Here is a 24,726-nt window from a genome sequence, read left to right as displayed (position 1 = left end):
TCATTTTATTTAAGTCCTGGGGACTCCAGGTGGCAAAGGGCAGCAGTGCCCACAGCCCACGCAACTCCTGGAAAGAAACAGCATTGTTTCCAAAGTGCAGGTCCTTCCGGGACAGGGCATATGCCCTTTAGCAAGAGGAAGGCAAGAGGAGGCAGAGCAATCCGGAACATCTCCCTGCTGCTCCGGTCCCAGCAGCTGTAGCCGACGAGGAGGGCAGGAAGGGTGGGCTCCCCATGTATTTTAAATAGCAATCAGAGGGTGGGATGTGCAGCAAACCCCCCCTGCCCAGGGGTGCGTACGTGGCACCCCACAGGACTGGTGGCTGGGTGCAGGGGAAGCGGTGCTCCATAAGGCAGTGTGCGGCCGTGGCGAGCTGCCGGCGGGGGTAGTACTGCAGTGTGCTGCCAAGAGCAGGAGCTGCCGGGTTGCGGCTGGCCCCAGTCCGTGCAAGCTCGGGCGGCCCAGCGGTGCCTTTGCCCTCAAGGGATGGCAGGTGGGTTTGCGTGGCGTCTCAGAAAGCTGTACTGGCCATGCTGGCTGGTGCAAAGATCCTTGGGAGGCTGTCCAGGGTCTCCTCCAGCCGCCGGTGAGCTGATTTACCATCTTCCCCTGCAAGCACATGCCATGGTCAGTGAACCAAACTGCAGAAGCTGTGTCTCCTGCCCATCCCCAGCCACCTTCCCCGGCCTTTCCGGGGAAATGTGGCTGATGCCTGGCAGAGCTGAGCTGGTGTGCTACGGCCACAGAGTGGAGACCTCTCTTGTCCTCCTTAGAACACCCTTGGGCAGGTCCTAGCCAGGATCTGGCTCAAAAAGCCTCCAGAGTTCCTGATTCAGATGTTGCAAATCCTGTTCCTCAGCTGCCTGCTGTACCCATGCCCACGCAAGCCAGGATCACCCACATCTGGGCTGCAGGATTGCTGGCTTGTGGGGAGCCTAGCTTTGGGCAAAGGGGCCAGGGCTTGGGGCTGTGCCAGTTCCAGCATCTCAAACAGCTGTGCACATCTGCATGCACTGGCACAGTGATCCCAAGGGCTTCCCCAGGACCCCCAGGCACACACAGGGATGCACACATCCATGCTACAAGTTGGCTCTGAGATCTTTGCCCAGCAACCCTGCACGCAAATCTACCCGCGGCAGCCATTCCCAGCAAGAGGTGGTGACATGAACAATCTGCTGGGACATGGGACACAAGGCATCTACATGTGCCGGGGTGACACGGGGATGGGCTCTATGACAACCAAGACACACAGACTCCAAAACGTGACATGGCTGACAGGCTCTAAGACGGAGACATTCGTGAGCAAAGCGGCAGGAGTGGGGACGGGGGGAACAAGGACAGCTCATGTGTCCCAACCTGTGCAGCAGCTGCCGCGATCTGGAGGCCTAGAAACCCATTCAGATGGTTCTCTCAGTGCCATCTAGCAAATAATAAATAACAACCAGGCTTAGTGCTCTGTGGCCACAGGATGCCTGGCCCTCGCTGCCTGCTGCCACCTTGCTCTTGCCCGGCAGATCCTGGGGCACGATGAGCCACAGTGCACACGGTAGGCAGGGACCAGCCCAGGACCCCCTTCTCCCGCGGGCACTGTTGGCACCAGGAGATAGCGCTCAGGGTGCCGTGGGTGGCGAGGGAGCAGAGAGGAGCAGTGGGACACTCACCACACAGCATCAGGCTCTGCTTGGCTGCCTCACGCACAGGCTCCTTGTCGGTTTGGCACAGGTAAACCAGCTGCTCGATGCTCTCCTTGGCCTGCAGGGAAGGGACAAACGGCTGAATGTGGCTGGCAGGGCTGGCAGCAGGGACACAGCCTGGAGGGGAAGGCAGCACAGGGCACTGCAGCCCCATGGTGCAGGAAGTCCTTCGTCCTGTCCTTTCCCTCCCCATTTCCATTCCTGCCCTGCCCCTGCCTGCTTCTCCAGCACATTTGGGGCACCCCCAGCTCCTCTCTCCCGGGAGCAGGAGGCTATGCAGGTGTGTCCAGACTCGCCAGCCACATGCGATTCCTCTTCCTCCAGAAGATGCAGCTCTGCTGCCTCATGTCTCTCACCTTCAGGCAGCCCAGCGCCGCGCACCCTGCCACGCGCGTCTGCACCTCCTCATCCTCCAACTGCTCCAGGTAGCACACGAGGGCCTAGGGGAGGTGAGGGACGTCAGTGCCACTGCCCACGGCAGAGCTGGGGGGCAGCACCCCACGGGCTGTGGCACCAGCCCACCTTGTCCCTGGCTTGCCCAGCACATACCCGTTGGCGGAAGCGTGGGTTTTCCGCCAGACTGCGGAGCTGGGCCGACACAGCGCTCACCACCTTGCTGTTGCCCTCCACAAGGAGCAGGCTCAGCGCCTTCAGTCCCTCCTTCTTCAGGCGGCCCTCGGGCACGCGCTTCAGGGCACGCAACACCACGTCCTGGTCGTCCGAGTTGAGGTTCTGCGCCAGCAGTGCTGCAGGCAACCGCTGGCTGAGCTGAGGCACGGGGAGCCTGGTGGCACTGCCCGCGTGCCCCTACCACCACAGGGAATCCATCCCCAGGCACTCTGCACCCACGCCATGCAGAGGTGGCCCCACGCAGGGTGGCAACACATAGAGCTGCTGGGGCACCCAAGTCAAGATGCTGGGGACCTACAGCAAGGACCCAGGGTGCTCAGGAAGGAAGCGTGGGAGTGGGCTGTGCACCGGATCAGACCTTCTTGCCCACCCCAAGGATAGCTGAGCCTCTGGGTGATGCCCCAGGGTGGTCATGGCAGTGCTGCAGGGTGATCCCCTGTGGTGATGCTCTGGCACCCTATGCCAGGGTCTAGGGAGGGCAGGAGGGCACCCACCTTCCTCTGCCAGCTCCATCACGTAGGTGTCGAGCACCAGGGCACCAAGCGACTCAAAGTGGCTCCAGTACTGGAAGATGGTGACCTGCTCGCCCTGGGCACTGCCGGGCCGCCGGGGCAGCCGCCGATTCAGCACATCCTCCACCAGTTTCACACACACTGTGGGAAAGGGCCGGGGTCAGGATGTACAGCAGCCATGGCCACCCCTTTGCAGGGCTCCTGGCACCCATAGGCCCCCAACTCATGGTCACTGAGTGGGCCTGCAACTCTGTCCCCAAACACCCCTGGGCGCCTGCTCACCGGCATCAGCCAGGCCAGGGTGCCGCTCGCTGATGGGTGCCGCATACTGGGTGCTGAGCACCTGCAGGAACCGCTCCACAGGGCAGGTGTAGATGTTGGGCACCTCCACGCAGCAGTCCCAAAGGGGCAGCACACCCTCCTTCCGTGTTGAGAACTGCACCACTGCAGGGACAGGTGCTGTTAAGCCTCCCTGGGCCATGGCAGCAGGCAGGTGACTCCTGCCCTCCGGCTGGCATAGCCTCTTGCTGCCCAGCCATGCCCACGAGGGGAGACTGGGCCCTGCACAGCCCCTGGGGCGGCATGGACAGACCCCTTGGCCACGTGTCTTTACCTTCAGCAGCAGAGCTGGCTGCTCCTGCTCGCTCCTCCGTCAGCTGGCACACAATCTCCAGCACCTGCGCCTCCCGCAGCAGCCTGTCCAGGGCATACATCTCCCGGCACCGTAGGGGACCAAAAGTGCCCAGCTTCTGCAAGGCATGGCCAAACCAGGGACCTCAGGGACAGAGCCCACTGCCCACACCACAGCCTCCATGCTATGGCAAGACACATCTCGAGGGGGGACCCACAGCCCATCCCAGGGTTTCCCTCCCCAGGACGTCTCCTGCCACCATGCACCGGCCCCTGTCCTCACCAGCAGCAAGCGATTGCAGTTGTTGAGGTGAAGCACCAGGGCCTTATCCAGGAACTCATTGCCGGTGCTCATGGGGTCGGTGCTGGCCTCGGAGCTGCTGCACATGCCGGTGTCATCTGCTCCTGTCTCACCAGCGCTGGGGGCCCTGCTGCCATGCCGGGGTCTGCCAGACCTCCTGCAAGCCAGGGAGAGACGGAGGCAGTGCACTGGTCAGTGCAGGAAACCTGGACCCAGCCCTTCCCCACCCACAGGGACACTGCTGGGCAGAGTTTTTTTAGGACCTACAATATCACGGCGTAAGGGCCAGGTGGAAGAGCAGGTCCCAGGAGCACAGGGGCTGCCTCCCAGCCCAACCCCCATGGAGAGATGTGGGGTAGCATTGTGCCACCAGAAGGTCCAGACCCTGCTGCTTGTCGACCTGGACCTGCCCTGAGCTGTGATGGGCTGGTCTAAATGTGCTTGGGCACCCTGGCAGAGCTGGGCATCCCCCATCCCAACTGCCCTAGGGCCGCGTCCTGCCCCACACCCCATCCCATGAGCCTTGCTGTGCACCTCTCATCTTGGAGAGGCTCCTCCTCGGAGCCCTCTGAGTCCTCCATGTCAGAGGTGTTGAGGAAGCTGAAGCTCTCCAGCGCATGCTCCACCGTCAGGCTGATGCTGGAGGCCCGGCTGAGGAAGACACCCTGCTTCTGCTGTGGAGGAAGGCATGGTGGAGTCAGATCCTGGCTCACCAGCCAAGACAGCCCTGCTACCTGTGTCCCTGGGCACTGCTATCAGGGATGGCCCTGCCACCCTCATTCCTGGGCACTGCCATCAGGGACGGCCCCATCCCCATCGTCCCCAGGCATTGCCAGCTGGGACAGCCCCATCCCCATCAACCCTGGGCACTGCCATAAGAGATGGCCCCATCTCCATCATCCCCGGGCGCTACACGCTGGGATGGCCCCATCCCCATTGTCCCTGGGAACTGCCAGCAAGGGACAGCCCTGTCCCCCTGGCCCCTCACCAGCAGCATCTCCTCCAGGCGCTTGAGCTCCCGTTCAAGGGGCTGCAGCTCTGGGAACTGCCCCCGATAGTCGTCCAGGGCTGAGCCCAGGAGGCCAATGGCCTCCTCCAGACCCGAATCCACTGCCTTCCCCCGTGGCACCTCAGGGAGGCTGGCAGGCAGTGGCGGGGCCGGGCCGGGCCTCTCCTCTGCAGAGGCTTGTGCCAGCGCCGTGGGGACCCTGATGCTGCAGCCACCCCATGCCGGCGCCTGGCTCTGCACCGGCTCAGCCTCATCAGCCTGTGCCTTGCAGGTGGCAGCCCACGCCACGGTGGCGCGGGGCTTGGCCTCGGCGCTCCTGTCCTGCCCTGCCGCGGCAGCTGCCACTGCGGCGCCTGGGAGGGGGTCCACATCATGCTCGCCCATCCCCATGTCCTCCGGGCTGGGTGCAGGCTCCCAGGGGCTCTCTGCAGCCTTGGCCTCCATCGTGGCATCCACGCTGGCCTCGCTGATGTGGCTCAGAGTCCGGGAGTAGGGCACATGCCCGTTGGCCACTGCTTCCTTCTTACAGCTGCCCAGCTCCTCTGTCTGGCTCCCGGCAGGGGGGACGCTGACACTGCCAGCCCTGGGCCCAGCCTCAGCCTCCTCTGGCTGCTGGGAGAAGGAGATCTCAATGGCAGGGGCAGAGGCCTGCACCTCGGGCTGCACAATGGGCTTGTGCGCAGCATGGCGGGCGCTGCTGGACAGCTGGGGGCTGGAGGAGTCATCCGAGGACTCGGAGGAGATGGACCAGGCCGTGCCATTCTCCAATTCCTCCTGGCGCCGCAGCATGTTCTGGGGAGGGGGGAAAATGGTGTCAGATGAGACCCTCCTGCCCACCCTGCTCCTCTGTCTGCCTTTCCTTCAACCAGGGGCAGGATCCAGCCGAGCCGGAGGGCACCGAGGACACTGCAACCCCCGGCGCAGGCTGCCACACCACCCTGGCTCTGCCGGCCACAGCAGGGCAGGCAGCGAGGACCCGGCAGACCACGTCTGCCTCTTCCAGCCCTGCACCCCACGCTATGCCGGGGGGGAGTCCAGCTCCCCAGGCCCAGCCACGCATACCCCGGAGATCCAGGGTGCCAGTGGCTCCCTGGCACAGTGGGCAGCTCCAGCATAGCCACGACAGGGTATGACACCTGAAGCCAAGGCTACCACCTGCCATGGCTGCAAGGACAGCACCAGCTCCAGCACCAGCTCATGGGGGTAGCACCGGCCATCACGCCCATGTCATGGCAGTGGTTCACCATCACTGAACCAGTGCCATGCCAACACCATGTTAGTGTCACACCAGCGCCATGACAGCATCATGCCAGTGCCACACCAGCACCATCACACCAGTGCCACCACAGCACCACGCCAGCACCACACCAATGCCACAGCATAGCACACCAATGCCACCATTGCCGGGACACAAACAAGCCTTCTACTCACTAGTGCCTGGCTCCTGCATGAGGGCATGCGGGCGGATGAGTAGGGCTGGCCCGTGCAGCCCAGGCTGCCCTAGCTTGGGGACTGTCTCCCTAGAGCCAGCCAGACCCTGGCCTGGCAGGATCAGGCCTCCAGGCATCAGCAAGGGCTAGTGAGCAGGAGACAAGGAGCAGCTATGGCTACTGCGGGATGGCCATGCTGCTGGGCTAAGCTACTGGCTGGCTCCAGCCCTCACACTTACACGGCCCTGCTGCGGCCATCTCCCGAGCTCGGCCGAGGAGACATCACCACAGGAGCAGCTCTGAGACAGCTTCTCGAAGAGTGTCTCCCGAAAGATGTCCAGCAAGGACCAACCATGCTTGTCAGCCGCCCACCCCGGGCTCTTGGGCAGAGAGAAGAGGAGCTGTGAGTGCAGGAGGAGCAGGCGCCAGTACCGGGGAGCCATGGCTGGATGGCTGGAGAGGAGCTGCCCACCCCTGTGCCTGAGCCGTGCCACCCTCTGGGACATAGCCTGGGCACATTACTGTACGGACCCCTCCATGGATCACCTCTCCTGAGCAGCCCTGCCCGGCACCACACTTACATAGAAAGCCTGTTCCCGCAGGGATGGCGTGTCAGGCGGGCTCTGGTTGTAGGTGGAGAACCTCTTGTTCACTGTGGAGGCCTTGTTGACGGTGCTGGCTGCTGAGGGCTGGTCATCCTTGTCAAAGGGGCTGGGGAGGAGAGCAGGGAGGTGAGGGGTGTGTGTCAGCCTGGGGGTTCTCGACCCTGCTCTGCAGCAAGCAGGACACCAGGACCCCATCCAGTCCAGCTCTGGTTTTCCATAATTGCAGCCCAGTTTTGGGATGAGAGAGAGCCTGGGGCAGGCCACCTCTTGCTACACCATGCCGGGCATCACCAGCCCTACCACGTGCTACCAGCAATGCTTGCTGAGACACTCACTTCCAGGTCACCTCCAGACTGAGTTTGAGGGTGCCCAAGTCGTTGATATCCACAGCCACTACCTGCGGCAGAGCCGCAAAAAGGTCTTTGGTCTCGCAGGACACATTGCCCACCACAACATGATTAGCCAGGCTCTTTAGTTCTGTCACCTGGAGAAGGAGAGGGAGGAGAGGATGAGATGAAGCCATGGGCTTCACCTTATCCCTGCTGTTTGCACCCATGCTGTGTGCCAGGGCGTCACCACCACTAGATGGCCTCCTCCCACCCCAGTGAGGGTGAGGTTTAGGTGAGGTCCATGAGGGAAGCTCTGCCGGGATGCAAGGCGGTACATAGCCCACACCATCCCTGCCCCCTTCTACACTGTACCTTGATGGAGAGGAACTCGGTGATGAGGGGCAAGAAAACCATTTCCTCACTGTCCCACACCTGCTTGCTGTTCACCTCAATGCGCCCCCGCAGCTTCCACCGCTGCCGTCCATACTTCATGAAGATCTGGGGATGCAGAGACGTGGGTGTGGGGCAGATACAGTGCTGAGGTGGTGGGTGCTCTCTGTTGTGTGTCCCTGGGCATGGCCAGGGACCCATTGCACCCACTGCTGCCCTGCAACATGCCCTCCATGCCAGCGCCCACCTACACCCCCCAAGCACCCCAAGGACCACAGAGGAAGAGCAGATCCAAACCCATATGGTCCCACCAACCTCATACTGGTCACCAGCACAGAGCCGGGCAAAGCCTGCCAGTCCTGCAAGAGAAGGCAGAGGGGCGTCAGCAGGCAGCAGGCAGGCAGGCAGCGGGCCAGGGATGGAGCAGGATGCATTACCTTTCATCCGGACGTGGAACTCGCCCAGCTGGCTCTCCAGCTCATTCTCCAACAGACACATGTTCTGGGGACAGACAGATGGACAGCACCCATCAGCAGCCACACACGGGACCCAGCACCCTGCCAGCCCAGTCCAGACGGCTGCCTCACCTCTGTGTACTCCTTGTAGCCCTTGCTGGCCTCGGCCAGGCTCTCGCGTGCCTCCCGGCTGCCTGGTGAGCCTGTGCTATAAGCCTTGACCATGTTGTGGGCTCCATCGCGGAGCCGCCGCTGGATGCAATAAGCCTCGTAGAGCTCATCTATCTGCAAGGACAGGCCCAAGCTGTGGTGAGGGGCAGGGCAGGGGACAGCACAGCCATCCCAGTGCTGCACCGAGGTTGCCCCAAGGTGACCCCAGTCCTCAGCTCTCACCTTGCTAGCATGAAACTCCAGGCGACGCAGGAAGCGCTCAATTGACTTCACTTGCTGGAAAAGCAGAGGACATGGCATGAGTGGCAGCCCAACCGCTCCACAGAGGAGCTGCAGGTCAGGATGTGCCCTGCTGTATGCCTGTGCTGTAGCTGGGAGGGGTCCTGGTCACCAGCCCTGCCTGGGAAGTGCAGGGTGGCAGCCGGCAGTGAGTGGAGCAGAGACTGCACTTGCACCCACATGCTGCAGCATCTTCCAGCCTCCCCTGCTCTGGAGAGTCCCCCAGGACACAAGCCAGGCTCCAGGGCTCTCTTCTCCCAGCCTCAGGGCTAACCCAGGCTCAGCACTCACCAACAACAGCTTTTGTTTGCAAGAAGCAGGTTACAAGCCCCTGCCTGTCTCTGCTTCATCCCCTGCCCAGATCCAACCTGCCCGCAGAGCCCCAGTCCTACCCAACAGGGACTCTGCCGTGCAGGGGATGGGGGGCAGCCAGCAGGGCAGTGCAAGCAGAAAGGGGCTGGCAGTAGCACATCCCAGGTACTAGGAAGGGGGAGACAAGGGGGATGGGGTACTGATCCCGCTTACCTTATCCAGATCGTAGAGAAAGCCCTGGAGGAGAGAGGAGAGGGATAAGATGCAGCACAAAGCCAGCTCTGCCCACACAAGGAGACCCAGCACCTCGCACCCACCACCCATAGCACGGCAGCGGGGACACGCAGCACCCGTCCAGGGCTGGAGAGTGCATGACAGTAAGACAGGAGCCCTGTGCAGCCCAACACCAGAGCCCGGGCTGGCCCCTGACGTCCCCACAGATGCAGGTTCTGCCCTGGGACACAGATGGACCATGAGCTGCCCCAGCCATGCCCACAACCCCATCCGTCTGCCCAAAGCACCGCTCACCGCAAGGCTCTTCCCAAGCGACACTCACCAGGCGTGAATTCCTCTTGGACTCACGGATCTGGGTGCTGAGCTTCTCCAGTTCCAGCTGGTGTACCTCCAGGTAGGCTCTGGGTGCAATCACACCATGGGGGTCAGGCTGGGACGCCGTGTCCAGGGCTCCTGCCACCCTCAGACCACACCAACCCAGCACATCTGGCCCCACATCCCCACTCCCCGCTCCAGCACCCAGGCAAGGGAGACCACTTGTGCCTCTACATGGGACATGGTGGGATGTGGGACCCCATGCAGCTCCGGGACCCCCAGGCACTGGGCCTAGGAGACCTGTTATGTCCCTGCCTGGCAAGAGCAGAAGGCTGCCAACCCCAGCCCATGGCAAGCTGTCCCTGTGCCCCTCAGGGGCTCCCTGCCTCCAACCACCCAGCCACAGGGAGCCCCAGCACTTACGTCAGGCCCTTCTTGAGAGCTTCATACACCTCGTCCAGGCGGTTGGGCTGAGGCACCTTGGGTGGTGGAGATTTGTGGGACATTGAGAACATCCTACTGACCCTGGAGCCAGTCTTGCGGGAGACGGTGGGGGTGAAAGGTGAGAGGTTCCTGGGGAGAGAGGCAGGCAAACCCGGGACAGTCGGGGTCAGCATACAGCACTGGGGTCCACCTGGGTGCCCCAGCCTGCTGGGCACCCTGTCTCGAGACAAGAAGGAGCTCTGGGATGGAAGCCTGGTCCACCCGGACCTGCCTGCCTCTCCCAGGACTCCCCAGCAGCCAGTCTAACCAGCCAGCGGGGCCAGGTGAGATGCGGCTGTGAGGCTGGGCAGCACTGCCTTCACCGCATGCCTGCAGCCCCGCCAATGCATTTGGCTGCTCGAAAGCCATGAGAAGGACAAGGAGAAAGCCGTGAAGCTAGCAGTAGACAAGAGCAGGGAATTAACCTTGTTCCAGCGGGGTCAGAGGGCTGGCCATGGTGTAGCCTCTGTGGAGGTGGGGGGGTCCCAGGCGCCGGTTGGAGGGAGCAGAGGCAAAAGGGGCTGGCACCAGCCAGAGCCAAGCTGCACACTGGAGTGCCTGTGGGGGCATCTCCAGCCCTGGCCACCCTCTGAAGGGGCCATGCTCTGCTCCATCTCCAGCACCCGAGGTTGCCAGGGGCATGGAGATGCTCCCTGTGGTCTGGGCAGTGTGGCAGGGTAAAACATGCCACCATTGGCTTGCTGCCCTACCACCGTGTGCTGCCAGGGACAGGCAAGGGATCCCAGCGGGTGGCAACATGGGAACATCCTGGAGACAAGAAGCCCTGTCACCCCATCACACAGTGCAGTGACATAGGACAGGGACATCCTCACTGAAGCTACGCTTCTCCAGATGTCACCAAACCCACCATATGGAGCTGGCGGCTGCCTGTTGCCTCCACCTGCCCCACCACTGTCTTGGGGACCTCCCCCAGCTGACCTGAAGGGATGCCAACCCAGTGCCCAGGACCTGAACACTGCCCTTCCTGCCTTGTGCAACGGAATCACTCCCCAGCCCAGTGAGCAATGCCCCATTCAGACTGGCTCTTCCCTTCCTTCTTCCAATGCATCATCGCACCACTGGTGCCCAGGAGACACCCTGAGCTCCTTGGTTCCCAGCCCTGGGCTGGACCTCCCATCCTGTGCCGCTCTTTGCAGGAGTGGCCAAAAGATTTCCCTGAATCATTGGTGGGAGGAAATTAATGTCCTGGCCTCCTCCCAAGCCAAAGTGATGGGTAAGCACTTGATTTCCACCATCCCTCCTCATTCTAGTCCTCCAGGGCCCCTGAAGGCATCTCCCACAAGCGTCTCTCCACCAGCCACTTGGCTGCGGGCATCCAAAAGTCCTCCCTCTCCCCTGTCCCCTCTGGCACCCCCAGATCCAGCGATGTGCCGGTGGCCTGGAAAGCGTCACTTGGCCCAGAGGCTGGACAGGACCTGGGGACAAGAGCCAAGCAGGGCCGGAGGTCTGCTCCCAGGCATGGGGAGCCTCTACCTGTGCTTGTGCCCACCCAGTGAAGGTGCCCATAGCCTGGCAAGGCAGCTTGGTACTGCTTTCCCCAGCCATTTGGCTGATAGATGTCTCTCCCCTGACACCAGTGGGTGCACTGGGGGGTAAGGAGCCTGGCTGGGCACTAGAAAAAGGGATTAAAAGCATTAAAATGCCGTAGTCCTGCAGCCCAAACCCATGGCATGCCCATGTCCTGAGAACCACCTGCAAGAGGGTAGCCAGGAGCTAGGCATGGTGTGGAGGAGGGTGGCAGGCATGAGCAGCATGTGGAGTGGTTCTCACCAACATGAGGTTCAGCGGAGAGGAGGAGGAAGGGTGTGATGAGTCCATAACATCACCAGTGGCCGGAGAGGATGAATAGGGAACGGCTGCTCCTCACAACGTAGCTGACGGGCAGCCAATAAAACCTTTCAGCAACAGGTTTGAAATGACCCAGAGGAAACCCTGATTCACACCAGAACTCAAATCCCAAAACTGGCCGCCGCAGGATGTCAAGGCTGTCAAGACACAACGCTTCAAAGCCGCCCCAGCTCCTTCACCACACCCATTAAACATGATGAGATGGTCACGGGGAAGCTCTTAAGAGCTGGCTGAAGAACGAGGGTGAGCTACACCTGCCCCCTCTACGCTCTGGTGGCAGCAGCCACAGGGCTGCAGGATCCTCACTCAGCCTGGGACACGGCACAGTGGAGGGTTGGGGTGATGTGCTCTGTCTCCCATCTGGCCTTGATGCTCCCTGCAGCCCCCCGTGCAACAGCCCATGGGTACCACAAAGGTCCCTGTGGGAGATGCAGTGGGTCAGGAAGGCACCTCAGGATGCACAGCAGGTCCCACCACCATGCCCAAGCCTGTCCCCATCCCCATCCCTGTCCCTCATGGCAGGCAGCACAAGCACCCATCTCCTACCTGAAGGGCCGGTCGGCCGTTGAGTTCACTCCAGCGAAGGACTGGCTCCTATTGATCTTGGTGACGAGGACTCGGCGCTGCGGGCGCACAGACAGTGACATTGTTGAGTGTGACCTGGAGGGCCTCCCTAAGGGGCATGAGAGAGTGGGGTCACCAGCAGCAGGGTGGGGAAACACACGCAGCAGGGCTGCCACAGACACCAGGATGGGAACAGCACCCACGGACCAGGGTGGCTACGTCACCCACGGGCTGGGAGCCTTCCCTCCCTCTCAGCCCAGGGACACTCCGGGTGGCACCAAGGGACATAGGTCCCATGCTGCCCCCAGCGATGGTGCTGGTGCCCTGCCCTGGGTGAAGAAGGGCTCCGGACACTTGTGAGCACTCAGTGGGGACAGACAGATGGACGTGTCCCAGCTTAGCCCCATGGGAGCCACAGGAAAAGGCTGATGCCCAGTGCCTCCTGTAGCCCTTCCCAGACATGACCATGGCAAACCCTCCTCTGTGCCCCAACCCAGCCACCTCCTCCTGAACTCCACTTGGCCCATGTCCTGCTGTCGCCTGAGCCACCCCACTGTAGGGGCAGGAAGGGCGTGGGGCCAGATCTGGCCGTCCAGCCCTTCGCTGTCTCTGCACTCACTTCCGCTCACTCCAGCAACCAGGAGGGAAACCCACGGGCAACAAAGCACTTTGGAAAGTCCCCAGCTTTGCCAGGAGCTCTGCGTTGGGGAAGGAAAGGCCGAGCCATTCCCTGCTGGACCGTGAAAAGTCTGCACGGGCAGCACATGTCCAGCCCCATGGCTGCCACAGCCCTCCCCTCTGCTCCTGGCAGCGCCAGAGATGGTGCCAGGAACCCCAATACTGCTGCCTCTACCTGCCTGTCCCCACAGCAGCCAGTGCAATCGATGCCAGCAAGGACAGAGCAGATTTCTGAGTCTCAGGGCCCAGACCCAGCTGCCACCCCATATCGCAGGGAGCATCGCTGCAGCCCTGGCTGGGGCTCAGGGAGGGCAAATCAAAGCACAAGGCAAGAGCAGGGGAGTCCGGGGCTCCTCCCAGCCCTGATACCCCCAGCAGTGCCAGCTGGGCACATGGAGGAGCCCAGCCCTCAGGACAGTCCCAGGAGCAGGGCAGAGGTTGCTGGATGCTCCACTTCACCCCAGCAACCCCTGACACCAACTTGGTCCCTATGTTCCCGCCAGTGCCCAGAGCTGAGCTGCGGAGTGGGGAGCCAGGAGCTGCTAGAGACAAGCCCACACAGTGCCTGGCAGTCACATACCCTGCCAGGAAAGGCCAGGCAGGGCCCTAGGGACACACAGCTTCGCTGACTGGCAGATGGGGCCAGAACCACCACCCCATGCCTTAAGGGCTTATTCTGCCTTTCCTCCTGCCCCCAGCATGGCCAGCAGCGAGCCCCTGGCCCCAACAGCACCCAGGATGGCACAGGGATGCAGGCACTGCCAGGGCTCCCGCTACCATCCCCACTCCTTCCCCTGGCATGACAGAGCCCAGGAGCCCAGCTCAAACTGGCCCTGCATGGCACACACCTGCTTCACCACCAGTGGACATCCCCCTGCTGCTGCACTCCCTACCACCCCGCAGCCATGCCGTCACCTCCCTGCATGCCAGGCTGAGGCCAGGCATTCGCAGCATCCAGGATGAGCCACAGCCATTTGGAATCAAAGCCAGCCACCGCCGATAACCTCTATCCCAGCAGAGCTGGGATACAGCAAGTCCATCTGGATCCTCCTTGGCACTTGGGTCCCAGCCCAAGACCACAGAGCCACGCTGGGGGTCCCACCACCTCACCGTTATCTCCGTGCTAGTCCCTCCAGTTTCCAGGACAACGTTGTCCCAATTAAGCTCATTAGGAGGAGCTGTAATCCCTGGCAGCCTGGCTGACCTGCAGGGTCTGGGCAGATTACCCTCTGCAGGGCTCTTTAATCTGCTCCCCACTGAGCAAACAAGGCCCATGGCACCAGTGCTTGCTGCCCCAGCTGGGCCTTACAGCAGCTCATCTATAGGGAAAGCACCCACCACTCCTACGAAGGGCTCTCCACATGTGGGGCAGGTCTCAGCTCCTACGGGGTGAGTACGGCGCTGCCAGCCCATCCTTCTCCAGCCCACATTACCATCTTGGGGCACAGTGGGGCTCTAAGGAGGGTCACCAGCCAGGAGCCCATACTGGGGAGAAGGATGCTGAGGGTGTCGGAGGGGAGAAGGATGCTGAGGGCATCGCAGAGGGAGAAGGATGCTGGGGATGCTGCGGGGGACCAATGCCCCAGCACAACTCCCCAGAAGAGTTTGAGTGATCCCCAGCCGCGCACTGCGCTGGGTCATGCTCCAAGGCATCTGAGGCTCCTGCACTGGCACAGGGAGCACTGCCATGAGCGGTGGCCACTGACAGGACCATGTCCCTACACTCCAGCCCAGGGACCTGGCTCTCCCCCAAACACCCCCTGCAATGCACCATGCTATGAGGCCAGGTCACTGGCAGCATGGGTGCAGACCTGAGCTGGCAGCAAGGTATGATGCAGCCCCAGCACTTGCTGCCAGCCAGCCCAGCAGCTGGCCCCGGGCACTGCCAGGTCCTGCTAGCACCAGCCTGTCTGCCACGGTACCCTGTGTCCCCAGGCCTGGCACCCTGCAGCCCAGCTCCTGTGCCAGGACCCCAAACACCCTTTGACAAGTGGGACACCGTGCCCCGGCTCTGTGGGAGCAATGCCGCGGGAGCTCCAAGGATGCTCAAGCCTGGCATAGGCGGGCAGCCAGCCAGGTGCTGGAGGGCAGTGCTGCCTGCATGAGGCAGGGCAGGCAGGGTGTGGGGTCTCTGCTTCTGGCATGCTTGGCTCACAGCAGAGGAAAAAACCCCAGCGTGGTGCATTCCTGACATTACCAAGATAAGAAGTACCTGGTACCGCAGCAGCACGGCCAGCCCAGCGGGGAGCAGAGCCCGGAGCACGCTTTGAAGGGGCAGCCGGCCACCACATCTCTCCCCAGGGCGGTGAGCCCCATACCAGGCTTTCCGGGAGGCTGGCACCAGGCAGAGCACCGGTACACTCGTGTCCCTGCCACGCGCTGAGCCCCAAGCACATCCCTCCTCCTGAGAAGGAGCCGCAGAGGTCCTGCCCCAAAGGTCCTGCCCCAAAGGTCCAGTCCCTGCCAGCCCCCCGCTCTTAATTAGGGCTTTGGTGCTAACAAAGCCACCTCCCGACCAAGCTTTTCACCTTGCCGTGCCTGCGCCGCAGACTGCCTGCAGCTCTCCCGGTGTAGGAAACGCAATCCTGGGAGTCTGTCTGTCCGTCCGTCCCTGGCCAGCACTGCCCGAGGGCAGTGGCTGAGAGGGCAGAGCAGCCAGGTGTGAGCAGCTAGGTGGGCGGCACAGTGGGGGTTGCTGGAGCCCACCCTGGGGCTCTGCAGCCCGGCCACCGGCTCTTCTCCCAACGCCCAGTGCTCTGGAGATGATTGGGATCCCAAGAATGCTGGTCTGAGCGGCAGAGGGGGCAGTCCGACCGGCTGGGTTGGTCCCAGCTGGTTTCTGTTTCCGACACGCAGACACCAGCCCCAGGTCGCTCTGGCGGGTTTATGAACACTGCCCCGGTCGGAGACGCCCCAAACTGGCTCCCCCCGAATCCCCATCCCCGCAGCCCTGGGAGCTGGGGGTACTCTGACCACTGCCTCCCGTAATGTCACTTACTGGAGGCCAGTGGTGCCCAGGGTGGCCAACCCAGCACCCCTGACCCTGGGGAGAGGCACCCACAGTCACCCAAGGGGCTTCTCCAGGAGGGGCTGGCAGGGCTGGGCTGTGGTCCCCATGCTGATGGCACTGCAGCCACCTCCCCAGGCACAGCAGGGTACCGGTGTCCCCCAACGAGAGCATGGCATGGTGACCACAGGCCAGTCCATCCTGCCCACAGTGTCTGTGGCAAGCAGTGGGTCCTGCCAGGTCCCACCAGTGGCAACACCCCCCGCCACCCCAGCACCCTTGGGTGAACCTTGGGCGAACCTTGGGCGAACCTTGGGCGCACAGTGGGGACGACCTCGGGAGCCTGCGAACTCAGCCCATTGGCATGGCTCCCTCCAGCCCAGGCACTGCATCCTTGTTTGCACAGCTGCGTCCCCGCTGCCCAAACCCAGGTGCGTACCCCAGCCCCCCCGGCCCCTTCCGGCCCTGGGGCGGCCCTTGGCTGGCTCCCAGAGTGGGCTGGAGCAGCTCTTCCCTCCTGCTGCCCCTTGTCCCTCCCCTGCACAGAGGACAGGAGCATCTGGGGACCGATGCCATGCTGCCTTGGTCACAGAGAGCCTGGGAGCCACCTCTTCCCTGACCTCCTCCATGCTCTGCCTCTCCTCTGGGCAGGCAGGTTCTCCCCGCCTGCCCCCCACACTGGGCGAGAAGGGGGACTGAGGTTTTTTGGGAGTCAGATGAGTCAGTGAACAGCATCCCAGCTCCCTGTGACTCATCCAGGAGAGAAACTCCCAGCCATAAGGTCACAGCCCCTGCCGGAGCAGGGGATGGTGGTCTGGGTGCTGCAGGCAGGGTGCTGGATGGGTGCTGGGTGCTGTCGGCCCTGTGGTGGTGGGGGCATGGCGGCAGTATCCGCCCTCGCGGCCGCAGGAGGCCAGCTGGCTCCTTGGGCTGAGTGGGAGGGCAGCAGGAAAGGGAAGGAGCTGCGAATGGGAAGAATTGGAGGAAGTGCTTATTTACCCCGTGGAGTATCCCCGAGGAAGGGCAGGGCACGGCACAGCACGGCGCAGGCAGACACTCATGGCCGGCTCCCCGGGGGAGTCTTAACCTCCCACCCCCCCAACCCATCCCACAGGCTCCCAGTTCACAGCCAGAGGGGGATGCAAGCCCCAAAGTGGGACCCAGGGAGGTGGCTACTGCTGGGGCCAAGGGGGTCCCCAGTGTTTGGCTGAGCTCAAGCCCAATCAATTTTCTAGGACGGCTCCTGAGAACCAGCCCAGGACCACCATAGTCCCAGTGAAGTGGGTCCCCCACCACCAAAGGCACAGACCGAGCACCCAGCCAGGATTGCCATGTCTATGGAGGTCTAGGGGATCACCTCCATGCCCTGATAGATGGGACTGCAGCCTGGCCAGGGGCACCAGATCCTGCTCCTGAGTGGGCTGTGACCCCTCTCAGAGGTGCTGAACAGAAGACAGGGCTCTGGCATGATCCTGCTGGGTTTGGCATAACCTTGTGAAGGTCCCACATGCCACCTTCACCCCCATCTGCTCATCTCCAGGACGCTCTGTTGGGTACCAGTAGCTTCCCCCCAAAATCCTGCCAGGGCAACGGGTTCTGCCCAGGTCCCCTGGGGCCACAGTGCCAGGGATGCTTGTTGTGGAGGAAGGCTCTGTTTGTCCTCATTAGCACAGCCGCAGACAAGATGTGGGGGGCACAAGGGGGGGGAAACCAATTTTCCGAGGAAAGCTGTGCTGCGGTGGCACTGGGGGTGCATCGCCTGGGAGCGGCGGGCACCTGTGGCCCCCCTCTTGCCTTGAGATGCAGAGCCTGGGCCTCAGAGTGGGCCATGGCAAGGCTAGGCAGCCGGCGGGTCCTATCCTGCCACAGACACCCCGTCCTGACACCCCGTCACTGCACACCACTGTGACAATCATGTCCCTTGCAGGTGGTGGGTACCCATTCCTGGTGCCCCTGGCAGGGAGAGCTCTCCTCCTGGGGAAGCTGCTCACGCAAAAAAGCCCCCTGCTAGCCCGGCCACATCACCTCAAACAGCTGGGGGTCCCCAAATTAATGGCGTTTGCCGGGGGGCCTCAATGCCGCCAGCGCTCAGTACCTTTCAGTTTGCCGTTCATGGCGGGCTGCAGCAGCACGTCCCCCTTGGGCTGGGGTCAGCGTCCCAGGCGGCTGTTGCTCTCTCATGCCGTCCATCCGTCTGTCCGCCTGTGTGCGGGGGCCGGGGCCGGGAGGGCTCCCCCCCGGGGCAGCAGTCTCCTCCCACGCTTCCCCTGCCCGAAGGCTGACATCACTGCTTAGCGCCGAAGCCCCAGCCGTGAGTCAAGGGCTGGGGACGGGAGGACAGGAGGACACAGGAGGATCCCTGTTCCCCTTGGAGGGAAGGGGCCCCACCAGCACCAGCTGTTCCAGGAGCACGGCATGTCTCGGCCCCATCCTTCCCTCCCCACTGCCCCCCTGGGGAAACTGAGGCACGGGTGCAGGGGAGGGGACTACGCTGCGGGTCACCGCAGTGCAAACTCCCCCCAGCCCCTCTCCGGGTTGCTTTAAAGCAGGGAGAAGAGCAGGGCTCGTCATCCCCCGCCAGCCACGCGTGCCACACCAGCCCCCCACCAGCCAGTCCTCTGCGAGACTGCTCCTTTCAGAGACCCCCTGCCCTCTGGCACCCAGGGCAGGCCGCGAGCCAGGGAGCAACCACCACCTTGCCGAATGCACCACTGCCCCGAGCTGCTGCTGGTCCCTGCTCCAGGGGAGAATGTTCCAGGCACAGTCCCTCACCCCCATCCCTGCCAGCTTCGCTGTGGGCAGGCACGAAGCCACAGGGAGAGCAGGCAGCCCGACGCTCACCCCACTGTGGGGAGCAGTCCCAACAGCCCTGCTGCTCGCTTCTGCATTGCTTTTTCATTTGTACATATATAAACCCTCCATGCCTTTGCTGTGGGCTTCTGATGGCATATATCCCTGTGGCATGCCCATGGGCACCCTGCAATACCCAGCAGCCACTGGGAAAAGGGTTTCCTTGCTCAGGTGCCCCCAGCTTTTGTTGTCTGGGTCTCCAAAGCCTCGGAGGGGCTTGTTTTAGCCAGGACTTCCTCACAGGGCTCTCCAAAGATGCTGGGTGCCATTCCCACATGGGAACCAAGGGGGTCCAGCTCCCACCTACCCTCCATGCCAACCCCAACAGCTGGCGGCACCTCCCAGCCCCACAACTCCCTGGCAGAAAGCACAGGGATGCCCTAAACAACCAGGGGACTCTGTGGCATAGATGTGACGCCCCTCCAGCGCTGTAGGTCCCTGCATGGGTCCTGGTCCTGGGGTACCCAGACCTGGCACCCCGCTCCAGCTCCAACGGAGGAGGCTGGAGCAGCCAGCCCTATCCAGGCTGGGACCAGCTGCCGTCACCACGTCACCAGGGCAGGAAGCGACACCTCCCTCCCAGGCTCCTTTCCTGTTTGCTGCTGCTTTTAGAGCAAGGTCAGGCCAGGTTCGGGAGGAAAAGGATTGGGGCAGAGTCTTGGGGGGGATGCTCACAGAGATGGGGTGCTCCCATACACAGTTAACTCCCTCCCTAGAGGGTGAGCCAGTTGTGGGGCTGCTTCCCCAGTCCAGAGCTGGTCCCCTCCTTGCTGGTCCCTGTGCAGGATGGGACCAGCACACTGCAGGGGAGGAGAAGCATCTGGGGCTCCCTTGTAGGGTGGCATGGCTCCTCACCATAGGCACCCATGCACATGGGTCCAGAGCCAGCCATGGCCAGGCTTGGAGAGCTGGGACTTGCAGCGGTGCCACCAAAGAGCACTGCGTCCTAGGACACCCTCTCATCCTGGTGCTTGGGTGGGTGCCTGGGTGGGTGCCTGGCACCAGTCCCATTGGGAGAGCAGCTGGGGGAAGAGCTGGTGAGACTGGGCTGGCCCCAAGCAGCATCTGAGGAAAAACCATCCCAGCACTGGCAAACAGAGGTGTCTGGTCACCCACCTGCCTGCAACCTCCATGCCAGTGTCATGGGCATGGAGAGGAGCCAGCAGCCCAGCATGCCACAAAGAACAGTGCTGGGGGAGCCATCTCCACCCCAGCCCTCATGAATTTGCATGAAGACCAGCTCTCCTACCTTGCCTGGTTGGGATGTATCCCCCTGGCTCTCCCCACCAACGGGCAGAGTCCTGACCCAGTGGCTGCTGTGGGCAGGGGGCCACTGCCTGGCTTTTCCCCCCTTGCTGCTTCTTCCTGGGGGAAAGCATCGCTCCCGGCACCACCCCAGGACCAACCAGACTTCTGCAAAGCCTCTGCTGCACTGGCAGCCATGCGGAGCTGGTGCCCGGCACATGGCCAGGCAACGCGCCCGCAGTGACGGCCCATGCCAGCTCGTTTGTTCTCATTAAAGGTTAACAAGAAGGCCATGCTAAAGCTGCTGGGATCTGCATGAGAGGCGTTCCCTGGTGCATGCAGAATGAAGGGACATCCAGGCTTCCTTACCAGAGGGGTGACAGCCAGGCTGTGCTGCTGGTGGGGACTCTGCTTCTCCATAGCCGTGCCTGCAGCCCCATAAAGGGCTGTGGGGCAGCCGACATGCAGGCAAGCTGCATGGCACAGCACCATTCTGGACATCATCCATAGGGAGACCACCACAAGCAGGCAGGAGGTGGGGTTGTGCATTCAAAAGGTGGCAGAGGATGCCGGAGGAGGGCACGGGCATGCAGCATCAGACATCTCCTCTGAGCACCTCATGGCACCCTGCATAGCACTCAGCAGGGCTTGCCAGCTCAGGGACACCTTGCCAAGGGAGGGCAGAGGAATGGCACGAGCTGAGCCAACACCAGCAGGGCCTGGGCGGTAATTGAGTTAAATGAATCTCTGTCCCTGGCCTGGCCCCACAGCCACTGGTCACCTCCCCAGCTCAGGGGACTTCCCTGGATGCTCACCACCACGGCTCAGCTCGAACAGCCAGGGCAGCTGCCTCCACCCCTCCTACGCAGCAGGGACATGGGCATAACACCCCACCACACCCTTTTTGGGGGTGTCCCTGTTATGCCCTCCTCTTGCCAGGCCTGGGGAGCTTTCTCAAGCATCCCCACCCCAACCACAACAGCTGAACATGCAAACAAACCCCTCCATGGCCAGCTGTGCACAGACACACATGTACAGACATGGCCAGTCCATGTGCAGGCAGAAGAAAACTCCAGACACCCCAGGAGGATGTTCCCATTTCCTTGCCCTCAGTAGGATACAGAACTGGCATCCCAGAGACCCCATGTCCTGCCAGCGCTGAGTCCTGGGGAGGTTCCCTGTCTGCTCCCTGCTGGCCCCAGGACAACCAGCACTGAGGCTGTGCCCACCCAGCATCACCCAGCCCCTGGAGAAGCCACCCACCCCAGGAGCATGCTCCCCTGGTGGTGCCAGCACCAAAGGCCAAGGTGATGAAGAAGCTATTTCAGGCTATTCCAGGACAAGCACTCCCCGGACGCAGACACCCTTGCATGGCTGGGAACACCACCGCAGCTGGAAACGAGGCACAAAAGGGCACACGCCAGCCTCTGCAGGTGCACAGTGAGTAGAAGGCACTGCTGCCCAAAAAAGGCTGGGGAGATGAGTTCCAGCACGTAGGAGTTCCTGGTCACGGGGGAGACCTAGGAGGGGGCAGGAAGTGACAATTCTGGCAAGAAGACCCACCATCATGGCTTGAAAGAGAACCACGGTGAGTGACCAAGTGACTTGTAGCCAGGCAAGAGGCAGTCCTGGTCTGGGAAAGAACAGTTGCAGAGCTGCAGGTGGTCACCCCCACCACGGTGCTACAGCCAACCCCCCTGACTTTATTTTTTGCAGAAACCAACAAAGCCAGCTCCAAAAAATCCTGGCAACCCAATGCTGCAGATCATATGCAGAGTTTTTTCTGCAGGGTTGATGCCCTGAGGGCTGGAGAAGGACCAGCCTTTGTGCCAAGCCTGGCTCTACTCGCAGCCAGCCTGACATAAATGCCACCAGCAGCATCCCTTGCCGACGGGGCTGGGCACCTCGCATCTGGGCACCGGGGCCGTGGCAGACTCAAGCCCTCCCCCCTCGCTTCCTCACATCGTCCCTACACAGCAGCAGAAATAGAAGCGATATAAATGGCAGCCCTATAAATAACCCCAAAGCACGAGGCGGGGAGCTCGTCCCAGCCTGGCAATGGCCTCAACCCATGCAAAGCCAGGGTTTGGTCTGCCTTTGCTGTCCCCTGGGGACCCCAAATGCCAGCTCCCTGCCCAAAATAGGTCTCCCGGGTCCCATCCTTTAAGTCAGAGACATGGCAGGAGCTCCAAGGTGCCCACTGAGCCTTGGCCACTGGCACAGGCTAGACCCCAGCACCATGGCATCGCTGGGGGAGGTCCCCACACTCCTGCCCAGCTCCTCTCAGGGTAGCAGCAGGCACCAGATGATGCCTGTCCTGGGCACCCCACAGCAACCCAGGCTGCAAATTCCTGGGCAAAGCGGGAGTGCTAGCTGGGAGCCTCAGGAAGGGTTTGGGAAGGGATGCTCCCATGCCCCACCACCGCTGCAGATCAACAGTTATCCCCCAGTCGGACCCCAACACCCACCTCATCAGCTGCTCATCCCGGCATCCCCCATCCCTGCCCTGCCCATTGCTGCCCACATTCCCACACTCAACCCCATCACATCGTGTCCTCCATGGGGGCTCAGCAGCCACCACACCAGCTCCCACCACAGCCCCTCTCTGCCCGGGGGGGGACACGGCAATGCATCAGGGACCTCCACCAGCTGAGAGCAGGCAACATGACTGGCAGCAAGCCCTGTGCTGCCTGATTTTGCGCGGCATCATAGCCTCATGCCCCCTCAATGCTTGGGGGACGTAGCAAGGCTGCTCCTCAGCCACTGGCCAGGAGATAGGTTCTCAGCCAACATGGGATTTATAGGAAGGCCAGGACTTGCCGGTGGCCTCAGTAGTCTGCTGGGGAATCTGGCAAGGGTAAAACCTGCTGAGGTTGTTTGCAAGCCCTGGGACAGCCAGAGGTGCGGCAGAGAAAGAGTTAATGGTGTGAGGCCTTCCCAAGCACTTCTTGGCAGGCTGAGGAAGGCTGGGAGATAGGAGGATCAGTCCAGCAACAAAGCGAGATCTGTCTCATTAATTCCTCAGAGCATTCCTCCCTCGTCACCCAGGAGGAGGAGGAGGCAGCACCCAGCTGACATGGTGCACCCAGGTCCCTCAGGAGCTCCCCCCCGGGGTCCTGCTTGGGTGCAAGGGGTGTGATGGGCGGGGAAGATGGGTGCAGCCTCTCCTCCGGGACTGATGGCTCTGGCGTCCCGCAGACACACGGGGAGGGCCCTATATGGACACAGGCAGCTTCCCCTTTGCCTCCCGTACCCCTGCCCAGCTGTCCCAAGGGAGACGGGACAGGGCACTGCTCACGCCACCGGCTCCTCCGCAGAGCAAAACAAGCGGTGCCATCCCAAACCCGGGAGCGAAGCAGCGGCCAGAGGAGCCCACGGATCCTGGACAGGGGCTGGTGGGGGGGGACCGGGTGGCTTTGGGCGGGGGGGCTTGCCCAATGTCCCGCAGTCGGGCGGTTCCTTCTCCAGGCGTCTCCAGCCACAGTCCCGGCCTTGCCGCAGGGTGCGGAGCAGCCCTCCGAGCCGCAGGGCCATGGGGCGGAGGAGCGGAGCCCCTGGGCCGCGTCCCCGTCCCCACCCTCCCCGCCATGACTGAGCACCCTCCTGCACCCCTTCGGGTGCCCACCCTGGGGCTGGGCGGCGGGTGGCAGGCGAGGTCGCTGGCAGGTGGTGACATGCGGCCCCCCCGGGTGTAGCCCTGCTAAAGCCACCAACCCCACTCCCCCTTTATCCCCCAGTGACCGGCGTCTCCCCCGGGGCCGGCGGCGTCGCCCAGGGTGCGGAGGTGCCGGTGGCACTCACATGTCCCAGGAGAGGCGGGGGACGACGCGCGGGGCGAGAGCGGGCCTGGCTCGGTGCATCCCCTTTGTTCCACTCCCATGGACGGGGAGCAAGCGGGGAGTTCGTGCAGGCTCTTGGCAGCGCCCACCCCGGCTCTCTCCATGGAAACGCGGGAGCCATGTGATTTCGGCAGGAAACCACGGCACAGTCAGCGCCAATGGCGGCTGCACGGCCGGGAGCGCCTCCCTCCCCAGGGAGACTGCTGCCGCCACCGCCATCACCGCCGCTGCCACGGCCGTGCAGGGGTCCCGTCCCCACCGGCCCAGCCCGCCGGTGCATCGGCATCCCCCGGGGGTCCGCCGACCCCACCGAGAGCTGGAGCGGGATGCCTGCGCCCTATTTGCAGCCCTGCCCACGCAGGCAGCAGCACTCCCCTTGCCGCCGCAGAGATGGGATCAGCCCGGCTTGCTCGGCCCTAGCCTGCTTGCCCTCCTGCGGGCACATGGCGCCCACAGCCTCTCCCTGCCAGGAAAGCAATGGCTGGAGCCTCCCAGCTTCCCAGGCTTCAGCTCTCCCTGAAAGACCCCGAGCACGTTGCACAGCCCACTGATAGCATGGACGGCATCTCTGGGCAGTGAAGTGATATGACCAAGGCTGTGCAGTCAGTCGGTGGCAGGCAGAAACAGCGCCCAAGTATCCTTGCTCCCAGCTCTTCAGTAACCAGCACCCCACGCTGCCTTCCCCCCCACTTCCCGACCCCAACTGTGGAAAGCAGGAGCCATGCTCAGACCTCTGCCAAGCGGCAAGTCCACCCTAGGAGAGCAAAGCATAGGCACTGACCTGTGTTCCCCATCCCCATCAGCCTCCAACCTCCACAGGCTGCTGTTTTTAGTTGTTGCTAAGTACTGCTTATGCTAGTCAAGGACTTTTCAGCTTCCCATGCTCTGCCAGGTA

At 62.6% G+C, this 24,726-nt stretch overlaps 1 protein-coding gene across 1 annotated transcript; it reads right to left on the bottom strand.

Annotated features, from left to right (window-relative positions):
• Positions 1-499: 499 nt before the first annotated feature.
• Positions 500-24,050, bottom strand: RIPOR1 (RHO family interacting cell polarization regulator 1). The gene is given in 24 exon segments (XM_075715065.1): positions 500-609; positions 1,662-1,752; positions 2,051-2,134; positions 2,244-2,440; positions 2,819-2,977; positions 3,119-3,280; positions 3,450-3,585; positions 3,750-3,924; positions 4,302-4,441; positions 4,756-5,568; positions 6,446-6,586; positions 6,788-6,917; positions 7,147-7,295; positions 7,513-7,638; positions 7,846-7,889; positions 7,968-8,031; positions 8,118-8,270; positions 8,379-8,432; positions 8,961-8,984; positions 9,304-9,382; positions 9,720-9,869; positions 12,195-12,321; positions 23,794-23,878; positions 23,880-24,050. Coding segments are annotated over 24 exon segments (3,552 nt in total). The 3' UTR covers positions 500-511.
• Positions 24,051-24,726: the final 676 nt, after the last annotated feature.

The sequence above is a fragment of the Pelecanus crispus genome, chromosome 8 (assembly GCF_030463565.1).
Source record: "Pelecanus crispus isolate bPelCri1 chromosome 8, bPelCri1.pri, whole genome shotgun sequence".
Classification (NCBI taxonomy): Eukaryota; Metazoa; Chordata; class Aves; order Pelecaniformes; family Pelecanidae; genus Pelecanus; species Pelecanus crispus.
The sequence above is the reverse complement of the archived record's forward strand: the minus strand, read 5'-3'. Positions and strand labels throughout refer to the sequence as shown.